This window comes from Formica exsecta, unplaced genomic scaffold, assembly GCF_003651465.1.
Source record: "Formica exsecta isolate Colony F162 unplaced genomic scaffold, ASM365146v1 scaffold80, whole genome shotgun sequence".
In the NCBI taxonomy this organism is placed as follows: Eukaryota; Metazoa; Arthropoda; class Insecta; order Hymenoptera; family Formicidae; genus Formica; species Formica exsecta.
In genome coordinates this window covers 2,652,167-2,665,230 of record NW_021853570.1, presented here as the reverse complement: position 1 = coordinate 2,665,230, position 13,064 = coordinate 2,652,167, and the positions used below count along the sequence as shown (strand labels likewise).

Sequence of the window (13,064 nt, the reverse complement as noted above, 5' to 3'; positions counted from 1 at the left end):
ATTACACGTTATTAATTTTTTTATTATTTGTAATATTATTTTTAAAAAATTTTAGAAAACGTAAGGATAAATATCATGTCTCAGAACATAGAATTAGTGAATTTTTCAAGCATTATGGCAAAATTAGTTTGAAGATGCAAGAAACGTTACCCAACTTTAAAAATGTATGACCAATGTAACATATGTGTAGCCTCATTAAAAGAATCCTTTAAATTCGCTCGACCTTTTTCTAATAACAAAGCAGATATATTTACCTTCCAAAAACGGTCATGAGAAAATAAATTTGAGTAAATGAGAGAAAGTAAAAGCGAACAATTTATTTCAACGCTAAAGAGAGCTGTTGGCCTCATGGCCACAGTTAATATGACAAATCTACTCATAAAAAAGAAATATTCTTTCTATTATTAAAGCGAAAAATCTTTTTGTTGAGAAGGCAATATTGTCTGTCATTGTTTATCAGAAACAAAAAACATAAAGAACTTTTGCTTGTTTGATTAATCAAACGATTCAAATAATTTATAACGCTAACTATCGTAAATTTTCCTGAAACAATTTTTTTTTTTTTTTACAGCTTATATCATACTAAAGAATATATTAAAATAATGTTTCTCTTATACCAAATAGTTTTTTACTACTTATACGACTTTTCATTTTTAAGTACATACCACAGCGTTACATTGTTTTATATATATATATATATATGAGAATTATTATCAATAAAAAAATAAAACCACCGTAAAATAACATTAGATTTGTCAACTTCTATCATGTCATTATAATTGACCATATAATGCTGCGATATATAGAATTGCACTGCCATTTAATTGTCGGTGTGACCAGGTGGCCAGGGCGAAAATTCTCTTCTTTCATTCGTCGTCTCACTCTCTTGTCTATTCGGGATGTATAGCTACAACTGCCACTTCGGCCGACTTACATTCTTTTTAAAAGCTGTAGAAACGGAAACGTAGCGGAAAACTGAAAAGCAAATCTGGCAGGGTGGTCAGCGGAAAATGATCGGATTAACTCGACTTCGAAGAGAAGGCGGGATACCCTCCTCAAATAGCAGATTAACTTGGTGGTCACTTTGCGGTTGTGCGTTCGCCAGTTTATGTTAAACATCATAACGACCGCACTTTAAACTCAGTGTTCAAGTTAACGATTTGATGAAGAGTAGCTAATGGTAAACGGGACTTACCATTTAAATCCATCTGGCTCTTAAAGCCACATGAATTTGCGTCGCAAATGATAGGACTCGTTAATATATAAATAAGTATAGTAATATCCTGTATCTATCAAAAGGTGATTTTCGATAGCTCGAACTCTCTTTGCAATTAAATAAAAAATTTATTCCGATTTTTATTCAATATCTTCAAGATCATAATCATTAAGAAAATAAATAAATGATTAAACAAATAGACGTTAGATAAAGTATATTCTTCATCAAGTTTGTAATTATAAAAAATACTTTGGCATATAGCGCCAAACTTAATATATAATTCAATTTATATTTATACAATTGAATTATATAACATAATTTAATTCAACGTCTATAGAAAATATATTTAAGTGTACAAAAGAATTTGTAATATTCTGGTGGTAACAGTTAATAATAGTTTTATGCAATGGACAATATGAAACGATGTTTTAAACATGAAACATGAAAATTTACGACGTACAGTCAACTCAATATTTCTTTTGGTGCTTCTTTGAATCTCGAGCCGCCAAGAATAAAGAAAAAAAAATGTCGGTAAGGTCAAATAGGGCTAAATTCTCTTCGTGGAAACACTCAGTCAGCAGAGTGGCCACTTGAAATTTTGTATACGTTTGGAATTTTTTGAGTAACCGGAAACGGAAAACGTGGTACAATGAATAGACACTCGTCTATTTTACTGCATATCTCGCCATTATTATCGTAATTTTAGTACCTGAAAGCTCAGAAACACACCTGAGACTGATCTTCTATTTACTGAGGTACGTGTCGACGAGACTTTTTCGGAAAAGTCCTCGGAACACCCCGCTATCCCGTGACTCTAACTGTGAATTTTCTTAAGACATCGCATTCACAAATAGAGGATCTTTCACGAGAGTGTGTAAAAGTTTAACATCAATGCTCGACTACCATTAGATTTCAAAGGTAATTGAAAAGGGCACACATTCTCTCTCTTTGTTTTTTTCACTTGAGTGCTAGCTCTTGAGTGGCTATTAAACTGCAAAAATCCCCAGTGACTCTACACGTTAAAAATGGAACAAAAAAGCTTTTCTTTGCTCGAGCCTTTTGAATACGGATTTTCCTGTGTAATGTGTTTTTATTGAAACTAATATCCTGAAAAGCATGAAATGAGAAGATACTTTAAATTAAAAAGATAGCACAAATAATCTTTAAAAATATAGCAATTATATAAAAAAAACTGACATGTAAAAAAAATGATTTGTTATTATGATATCACGCATTAATTGCTTTTTCTCGCGTTTTATATTTCATAGCGTTTCTCATAGTGACTTATTATTTTTCCAACGAACAATAAGGTAAAATAAAACATATTTTAATCTAATTATTAATAAATTTTACATTGAACTATAGAATTCTTTCTTTATTGCAACAGACATATACCTATCTTGAGTAGAAATAAAATATTAAAAATATTAACCACGAAAGAAAGCAGTTTTCACTGTATTAGAATTATGTATTTATTAATATTTACATTTAATATAATCAATAAAAAAGTCGTGCTCTTTGACGATGTTGGTCGAAATAACTCTCTCATCGTAACCATCTGGAAAAGAAATCGACGGAATTCGGGGAGCGGGGGAACACAATCGAGCCTTACGTTCATTCATAAGTTGCTACAAAAAAGGCAACGGGCTTCACAGGAACATGAATGAACGTAGTACATAGCGTAGTAGGGATTGGGCCCCGGCAACGGGTGGGCAACCTCAGGGTATACTCTTTTAGCATCCTGATTCAAGGGCCTTGTCGAAAAGAGGTCCTTATTTCTTAAAGCGCGTTTTCCATCTCTTTTCCCCTCCACCCGTTTGAGCGGTATTTTGTCAGACGTGATCTAGACTCATTCGCGGCCATCAGCCACCGACGTCGTTTAAGAACCATTTAAGATGTTATTTCAAGCATAACAACAGGACAATTTCACGTTCACGTTCTTTCTCGTTCACTGACAAAACCATTCCGTGCGAAAATGTTCACAAAGTCAGATTTTCGGAGCATTAAAAATAATCCCCCCAAGATTTTGATCATTTTGAAATGTATGTTCATATCAATTGAAGAATTCTAAGAATAATTTTTGTCGAGTACTTTGGGATATTTTTGAAGATACGTGCTATTAAATATTTATAAAGTTACATAATTTTTAAAAATTCTTGTAGAAAATGGTAAATGTGTGTTGTAGAAGATATGTCCTTATCTGGAAATTTTTGGTAAAGATTGAAAGAAAATTTCATAAAGGAAATATATGAAAGTTATTTATTTGTTATTTAAATGCTGGAAACGTTGAAAAGTTTATATTTAATAGCGTATATTTCCCAAAACTTTTTAAAAGTGCTCGGTACAAATGTCTTAGAATTGTTTGATTTACAATATTTACGTATTTCAAGGTGACCCTAAAAATTATTTTTTCAATTGATTTATTTGGTTAATTTTTCGAAGTGTTTCTTCAGCAAAAATAATTTTCAATTTTTCATTTTTCTCTGAAAAGTTTCTTCCATTCTTTTATCTTTCCATATATCTTTGTGACTAACAATAAGCCATAAATAGAAATTATATCAAAGTAGATTGTTACACATAAAAATCTTCTTAATGTTGCATGATTGTTACGTATATTCTTAATTATAATTAAAACAAACTGAAGTATATGCAAAGCGATATATGGACAAGTACATGCAGAAAGAAAAATTAAGGCGGTGACAATGTGTTAAATTAAATAATCGTCCAATTCGACGACTTGCGATCTCGCAGGTGCAATGAACGGGGAAGCGGCAGAATCGTATCGTAGTGGAATACGATTAATCCGAAATTTACGATGGAAACCAACAGGTGTCGGCGTACCGCGTGCGGCCACCCTCTCGCTTCTCTCGTGTGTGTCCCGGCGTGTAACAAGGCGTACCACTCTACGCCGAAGGATTCGCCTAACCGATATGCGTGACTGCTCTTAAATGTTCACTTCCGGTTTCCGGTGCTATCCGCTTAATCAGATATGTTAATCGTCCGCATGAATGCGCGGGGAATCGGGTGATTCTTTTCGAGATTAATGACAGCTTTCCTTGTGAAAAACGAATTAAATCAACGTTGAGGAGTAACAGAACAATCTTATCTTCTCTTCGATAAATTATATAATCGATTAAATTATATATTACTTTGTATGGTTATTTATCAATAATATTAAATTAACTATTGAAAGATTTTTTACTGTTTTTTTTTTATTTAAAGAGAGAAAAGTAATATTTGAGAAGTGATTATTTTAAGATTAATTAATGTTAAAGTAATAGAATTATATTTTTTCTTAACGCTAAAAGTCACTATCTATACTTCTGAGTTTTATTTGACGATGCAAAAAATAAAAAATAGTCAATTTTTCGTCATAATTGTGATTTCTACAAAACATCGCGTTTTTCATTTTTATTGAACTTTTTACCTGTAATCCTCCTCGTTGCTGACGTAATCCGGCGGAATTAGATGCCAGGAAGCGTCGTAACAATCGTCGTATCCAGCTGCCATTTTTCTCACTTTCTCCTCTTCTTGTTGTTCCGAATGTGCCGGCTATGGGTCCAGTAGAAAAAGTTGAGAAATATCCCGCGGAGATCAGAAAAGTACCGTCACGACAGACACATCAGGAAGGGCAGCCAGAAAAATTCTTCCTATTGTCTCAGTGCGTACCTTTTTTTTCGGATACGAGAGACCAGCGTGATTTCATACTCGCGTTCCTCGAAAATTCGACGTGTATTTCGTGTTGAAGCATCATCCCGTATCTTGGAGTAATGATTTTGCGCGATGCAAATTTTGCTTTTCGATGAAACAGAATGTGAGGAAGAAGAACGAAGCTTTTGTGTATCCAATGCGACGCGCTTAAATCACATATGTTGCAATTCTTTTGAAAAATCAATTTTGCAATATTTTATTAAAAACATATTGCTTGATAAAATCGAGCAAATAATAATGCGACTGCCACTAAATACGGAAGGTGTAGAAAATGATTCTCGATAATGAAGTTCAAAGGCTCACTTTTTTTCCAATCTCTTTTGGCACTCGAAAGTGGAATTTAATAATGATAATTATTGGCGAGATAGAATACCAAATTACTCTCATTCGACTCGTGATAGCCGCTTTACTGAGAACTATGTGGCGATATATCGATCACCTATATATTGCATCAAAAATATGGCTACCTGATAGGAGCTCCGGCAACGTTATCTGCGTGATAACACCTACATAGATTAGTTTGACTACCGCAAATCGGTAACGTCAGAGGCGCCGAAATATCGAGTCTCTTCGACCTGTCGAGAAACGAATACGCACTGTATATAATCGTATATATACATATATTTCTCTACATCTATATATTTAAATAAGTTCCAAAAAAATTAATGCTTTCTTCTTATCGGTATTTGTTTTATTCTGCTTTAATCTTACGATCATAAATTGAAGAATGTAATTATGTATGTGCTTCACAAAATAACATGTGTGATTATCTTAATTATATAATATTAAAATTAAAACACGATTTTTATATAATATTTTATATATACACTCTGTATCTCAAAACCGGATGACCTTTTAATGACAGGTTGTTTGTTCAATATTCGATATATTTCTCAAATTCAGATACAAAAAAGTGAAAGTTAAGGAACGTTATTCCAACTTTTCGCATTATATATATCTTTGTAACCAAGTCTTAAATTAAAATTTACTAAAAAGTCAACTCTAAATAAAAAATCTATTATTAAAAAGGCATTCAGCGATTTTATTTATGGATCATATATATAAATGTAAAGTATATATCTTTCAAATGTGTTGCTCGTCTATGCAACTCACGTGTCACTTGATTAGAAAACGAGCAATCTTTATCTGCCGTCTGCTAATCGCACACAGTTATGTGTGATGAAAAAGAAGAAAATTGTGAATTGCTGTATTTATCACGTACTAAATGATTTCAAGATATCGCGATCGAGAGATAATAAGTTGCCATGCTGGAATTTTTTACCTACAGGCTAAGCTGACACAGCATAATTTTGACAAATACGAATGTATTTTTTTTATCATATTATCGATATTATTTCATAATTATATTGTTTTGGTTATTGTATACTTCAGTTTCAATCGTTGATCAATTTCGGTATCAGTATACATGGTATACTCGGATAATTGTCATAAATTATCGCGTCGAGAGTACATCCTCTCAACATGAAAAATTATAGAAGATTAAGAATAAAAAATTTCAGAAAACAATCTCGGATCGTGACTGATCGTGTCTCGCCCTGAATTGCAAATGAGAGTGGCAACAACCATAGAAAGATAATCGGTCAATTGTTGTTGCTACTCGATCGTCGGTTGTACCTCACAATTTGTTAATGACAAGAGACTCTCGAGATGAAGTATCCGCGGCTTAACCGACAAGTGCTACCGAATGGAGCTTGCTATAAGTGCACTTGATAAAGTAACGTTTCCCCTCACTATCTGTATTTATTTATGCAACAATTTACACACACACACACACATATATATATATATGTAGATTATAAATTGTTGCACAAATGCAATTATCGCCGTGAAAACACATCATCCGGTGCGAAAAAGAGAAAAAAGATCGCATTATCTTAAAAATTAATGATACTTGATAGTGTGAGAAAGAGTATTTTTTTGCGGGAGAGAGAGATTTAATATACAATGACGATGATGTAATTTTAAATACGGAGTGTATCTCGCATTATTGCATGGCGCAATCTCTTCGTCAAACCAGGACGGTATGACACCGTTTATCTGTCCATCCAGCACTCTATGACATATGGGTCTAATCTCCGCTTATCGCGGATAAAGCGATAAGGGCGAGTTGTCGCGCGTCGCAAAAAAAAAAAATAAAAAGAAAAAATCGACGCGCCTCGATATCTCTAATAATTTTATGAGAAGGTAATGCGCGTAGAAATTGCGGACGCTGTGATCGTAGTCCGTAGTAAAGGATTAATATAATTTTGAGCGACGCAAAAATTTATGCCATTTATGTAAGATAAGGGGTCGGAACGAAGCTATCAATTATTTTGTCTGCGGTATTGATTTATACTACTTTATCATCAATTGTTGTCGATTATATATATATAGTCGGATTACTTATAGTCGCGACATAATATCGAAATAATCGCTCCACAAGAGACGCATTAGATATATATAATTACGATCAAATAATTTATTATCGTAATAACAAGTACATATCTTTTTAACAATATAAAACAACCTTAGTAACATTATTATACATTCACAAAGAAAATGTTAATTACAATTAACTATTATATAATAAAAGATCATAAATTATAAGATTATAAATTATACCGTTTTCGATTGTGTACACGTGCATTTTTTATATCTTCATGATCAAAATCAAGATGATCGAAATGAATAGAGAAAATAGAGACAACAGAGGATAGAGAGGATATGAGTCATTTTCTATATTTATTTCGTAGTCCTTTTTATAGTATTTTTTAAGAGTGGATAAAGAAAAGAATGGAAAGTTTGCACATATATTGTACAAGATCATATGCATATTGATTAAAATTGAATTCCTCTTATATCTATCAGTGACTCTGAAATATAAGACATACTAATCATTTCTCTGTGCGCGCGGATGTTATTCCGTAAATAAGCGAGTTTACATTCGAGAAAACCAGTTCAAGCAGCAGTTTTAAAGATAACGCGCAGACTTTAGTCATATTTTCGTACGTTGCGTTTTGCATTACTGTATCAAAGAGAAACAAAATACGCACAATTTACTATCGGCAATTATGTAATCGCCGAGATAGATGCGATGTTCGTCTAAATACGATAACACTCGGTGCATACTTTGAACGCACCGTCGCATTTCGTATTCGTCGTCGCTTGTCTAGACAAAGTTTATATCAAAATAGGGAGTGAAGTTCATCGCTGAATCGCGTAAAGTTAATTGACAATTGTCCAATTAATTTCCCCATCGTATCTGGATATTATCCCAACAACAAGTGTCATTCTCGAGCAGCAACGCACGAATTTCAAGCGACTCGCACAAACTTCGACCGTTCATCTTTTTTCCCTATCGTTTCGTGCGCAAACTGTAATTATTCTCGAAAGAGAGAATGATAACTTTAGACCGGTTTGAGTTTCAATGAAATATTCCAACAGAGAAACGTCGAGAAACGTTAAAAAATCGCGATGTTTCGTCGCAATTTTTTGAATTGTTTTTCTGCAAACAATAATTACTCAGTAACCGAGATAACTCGGTAATTTTTTGACGAGGTCGAAAATTTTATACAAGAATGTATATATATATATATCTTGATAGATAGCCCGAGATATCTTTATTATATCTTTATATCTCGGTGACTGCGACAGCGTCCGAGCAAAGATATCTCTTATTCCAAATCCAATACTTAATCCTCGATAATTTTCGTTACTTTCGACGACGTTCGAAACGGAGCGCGATATTCTATCATTGATAATAATCACCCTTTCCGAAGAGAAACTTTAAGGTTTAATTTTCTCTTTCCCGCCCTCTTTCTCTTTCTCTGTTCGTTCTGGTTGATTATTTTTTCCTGCGATTGCCGTGATTCGTACGTTTACCCTTGTGATATTTACTCACGTTTGCGCTGCGTTTCGCGCCATGGTTGGCCCCTCCAGACGTCGAAGACGTCTCTGTCGAAAGAGAATAAAAATCAGATCTTTCAGACGATCTGAATAAATTGGATGACTTAGCAATGTAGCAAAGCCAGCTCATGCAAAGTGCGTAATTGACTATGTACCTGAAATCATTGATGCTGTAATGAAATGTATATCACCATTAGCATACTCGTTCGTCTTTAGGGAGTCTCTCGAGACGCATTCTAGACAAATTAATAATGTGAATACTATTAACTTTATTTATTTAAAAACACAATATACATTTTTATATACATAACTTCAATCAAAAAATCGTCGCAAAAGCATTTCATCGAAAAATGCAGTTTAATGATTTCCATTAGTGCTCTATCGATATTATTTTCTGTACAAACTCTTAATTTTTCTTATATCGGTTGTATAATTATAATAGAATTGATTTCATATATATATATATATATACTTGTTCTTAAGCTTTCTTTTACAATCAGATAACTTACCAAAACAATAAACGACGAATCAAATAAAAAATTTTCTCATGTGAGCATTTCGTGCCGAGAGAGGTGGTGTGTTTCACCTTTAAAATTCAGTTTTTTACAAATTGTTCCCTCAAAAAAACGAAAAGTCGAATTATTTTCTTGATTGTGCGATTTATTATACTAGCGTTTTATTTCGATCGTCTCGTATGTCGGGGTCACCGATAAACTAATAACTAACTAATTTAAAATAATGCGACGAGAGAAAAAAACATGTCAATCTTCTTCAATGAAATTGCTCGAAACTTGATATCGCTATCATATGCGAAACAGTTTCGCTGATAGCGCGAAGTTATGTCTCCCCACATTTCGCTAATATTAAGAGTATTCTGCAACTGATGATACAACCGAAAAGGTAATGATTCCGCGTGAAAAAAATTGGTCCTTCAAGCTTAAAAATTGTCATTATGGTATTAATATTCAGATTTCAAAAAATTTTATTCTGCATTTTTTATTTATTTTTTCACGTAAAATCATTATCTTTCTGGTGATTGTATCACCAGTCACAGGATACTCTGTATAATCGTTAATAACGCTAATCATCATTAATAACATTGATAGCAACCCATCGACGAAACTTGCATGTCCATTATATATGCATAATACTACTGAATGATCTCTATGCGATTATGATATAGCCAGCAATACTGTTGACACGGAAAGCGAATGTACATGCAAGCGAAGCACGTATAACAGGAAGATTAATAATGAAAAGACGAGAAAGCGGCGAAAAAAAAACTCCACGCAGCCACATAGGAGACGCAGGATCACTTACTCTCGGTAATCGGCGCCTTCGGCATATCGTTGTCTGAGCTGATCGGCGAGTAGAAGATCGAATCGCCCTCGCTGGACTTGTCAGGCGTATAACACGTGGGCGAGTCGATACGCTGCAAGAGGCGCTCCTCTACCTGATCACGGCTCTCCCCGGCCGGCAATCTCTGAATTCGTTGAACAGGCACGTTGAACATTTTCGCACCCTTATCTTAAAGCGTCGTAAAAAATGCTCCTCGATACCGATGTATCGTTCGATTTGCGTCGCGTGCGAAAATTGGCATGAGTGTAAAAGAAAAGTTTATATTTGAAAATATGTAAATTATTTTTTTAAATAAATTTCATAACGTTCTTTACGCGTCGTTGATCTTACGCGTTTTTTTTTTTTGAGGAATAAAAAATCAGAACGAAATTTGTTTGAGAAAATGCGATGGTATCCTTTTTTACTCGTGTGTTAGCTTACTCTTGTAATTTCAATTGGCACGAGGCGATCAAATCGAGACATCGAGAAATCGATTGCTCAATATTCGGCGTATTCCTTCTTCCTTAACTATCCATAAAGCCTTTGTCGACGACATATTTTACCTGGTCAAAAACTTGCGAGGCTGCCCGCTCAGCAGCCTGAAACTTCTCGATTTCATTTTCCACTTCTGTTTTCTCGCCACGCATCACGCGTTTAGAGCCTTCAATGAGATCGCAAAGCTCGGCGGAGGACACGTTACCACCATCCTCGTCGACTTCACTGTCGCTATCCTTGTTGCTGTTGTCGCGACTTTCGTTGCTCGAAACGGTGCAATTGGCCGGCTGAAAAAGATGATAGCTGAAACGTGGCCAGATAAAACTTCCATATTACGCAGAAGCACATGCACGCGCGATTAAAAATATAAATGAAACGAACAGCGTATATCGTCCAAGCCGTTGCGGGCTATCTATCGAAGAAAGAGGGTCACGTCAAGTCACTGAGTTTCCTTCATGTTCGCAAATTGAATATGATCGTGAATACGAGATGCTAATTTTGACGCGACTTCGGTGAAAGAATAAAAATGTCAGCTATTTCACATAGCAAATGAAGCAAAATAAACGATTTTTTTATTTAACAATATGATTATTTACTGTATAAAGGGGGAACCTAATTGTCTATAGATTTGTTTACATATTTATTCGCAAATCTGTATTTTATTAATGCATATATCTCGATTACTCACATCGAAATCCTCATCTTCATCGCTGCTTTCCAAGGCAAGTCGATTGATCTTTTCTTCCAGAGTCTCCTCATCCTTATCCTCATCATTTATCTCCTCGTTCTCCTCCGATTCGCTGTGATTTATCAAGTTTCTTTGCTTCTCTGTATTATCTGTTGATTCCGTCACTGATTTTTCTTCCGATGTTATTGTTGCCTTGAAAAAACGTTTCGTTATTTCATCGAATGATAATCTCCGGTAATCTTCGCAAGAGATTTTTGGTAATACATGTAAAAACCCACATACAAAAGACATTGCAATCCGTGGACAAATGTTTAGGAACATAAAATCCCAGAAATATGCAAAATGTCAAACAAGAGATTTAAAATAAAAAACAGTAATATCTCAATATCCGAATAAAATACTCGAAAAAAGGAAAAATATTTTTAGAAACTGGTAATACACCCATACAAAAACAATTTGCATGCACATCTTAATATACTCAAATACATGCGGTTTACACAATCACGTGGAATCAATGATGGATGTTTTCTACTTACTGCATCGGAGTCGAAGATGTTACTAACGTGAATTTTAGTAGGTGGTGGTGATAGGGAAGGTTTGGACGTGTCCAGACAGGACAAGCTCGATAAGGTCAGACGAATGGATTCCATAAGGGCTCTTCTGGTCTCGTTTATCGAGGATTTCTCATCCTACACCCACCACCACAAGACTATTATCGTGCTATTGATCTCATTATCTCTTCGAAGAGCAAAACGCATTTCTTCGCATTTCTTATACATTATCGATCGAAAGAAGCGCGTATGTTCTTACCTTATCCTCTTTTTCCCTCGCCTCACTGTTCTTTACGTCATTCAGTCGCATGCGACTTTTCTGTAAGAATTTTACCTGTCGGGGGAAGCGTTTTGATGATAAACGAGACGTGTGATAAAAAGGATCACAATATCTGAATAACTAAGTAGCAAAATAATATTTGTGAATTTTATAAAACTCTTTCGTGATGGAAAAATTAATGTAGAATATAAAGCTTGCTTTATTATTTCTCTATCGATGCATAATATTAAATTCTGCACATGATGTAAAAACGAGACGTACCAATACACTCGGCGTGACTGGGGGGTAACCTATTACGAAAGCGCCTACGTTCATCGTCATCCTGATTATACGTATCATCACCAAACTCGGCAAGAATAAAATCCACGGCAATGGTCTGACGAATTCCGATTTCCCGTTTTCGTCTAAAACGAGCGAGTTCGGAGCATAAATCTACGACTGATCGCACAATATTTACGAATCGTACCTTCAACTTCCTGGGCAGGTAGGCTCCATTCCGCGCACTTTTCCACGGTCCATAGAAAGTTATCTACGAGTTTCAATGCTGTCTGACCCAACGAGGTTTGCATCGCGATCGATTGCAGCAATCTCAATTCCGGGCAGATGCCATCATTTTCCGGCGTATCCTTGATTGTCTAACGAACGAGTAAACAATACAATTTATTCGATTATTCGGCTGCTCATCGTATTTTTCTGCAGATGTAGTTTTGGAATACTCACTGCGGTTGATGAACTTTTGCATTCCATGGTCATGTTTATGTCGAAAGTTAAATCACAGCTGGAAAAAATATTAAAGACATCATAAACGGTCTGTTTACGAGTTTAATTTTGAAGCTACTCGAGTTTGAACATAATTACATTACATCTATTTAATAATAA

General features: G+C 34.6%; 2 protein-coding genes across 4 annotated transcripts in view; both read right to left on the bottom strand.

Annotated features, from left to right (window-relative positions):
* Positions 1 to 7,195, bottom strand: part of LOC115244151 (homeobox protein Nkx-2.5-like) — a 21,631-nt gene extending 14,436 nt beyond the window's left edge. The window contains exon 1 of the mRNA XM_029821575.1: positions 4,644 to 7,195. Within this exon, the coding sequence (XP_029677435.1) occupies positions 4,644 to 4,726 (83 nt within the window). The 5' untranslated portion in view covers positions 4,727 to 7,195. The remainder of the gene's footprint in view (positions 1 to 4,643) is intronic.
* A 191-nt stretch (positions 7,196 to 7,386) lies between these two features.
* Positions 7,387 to 13,064, bottom strand: part of LOC115244149 (clumping factor B) — an 8,640-nt gene continuing 2,962 nt past the window's right edge. The window contains exons 2-11 of one of the 3 annotated variants that reach the window (XM_029821570.1): positions 12,906 to 12,963; positions 12,652 to 12,820; positions 12,447 to 12,589; positions 12,165 to 12,239; positions 11,891 to 12,043; positions 11,355 to 11,546; positions 10,735 to 10,953; positions 10,154 to 10,316; positions 8,989 to 9,069; positions 7,387 to 8,881 (exon numbers count right to left, since the gene is read on the bottom strand). In XM_029821570.1, coding sequence (XP_029677430.1) covers positions 8,772 to 8,881; positions 8,989 to 9,069; positions 10,154 to 10,316; positions 10,735 to 10,953; positions 11,355 to 11,546; positions 11,891 to 12,043; positions 12,165 to 12,239; positions 12,447 to 12,589; positions 12,652 to 12,820; positions 12,906 to 12,938 — 1,338 coding nt within the window. In that variant the 5' untranslated portion in view covers positions 12,939 to 12,963 and the 3' untranslated portion in view covers positions 7,387 to 8,771. The remainder of the gene's footprint in view (positions 8,882 to 8,988; positions 9,070 to 10,153; positions 10,317 to 10,734; positions 10,954 to 11,354; positions 11,547 to 11,890; positions 12,044 to 12,164; positions 12,240 to 12,446; positions 12,590 to 12,651; positions 12,821 to 12,905; positions 12,964 to 13,064) is intronic. The other 2 variants (XM_029821571.1, XM_029821572.1) reach the window with 2 other exon arrangements.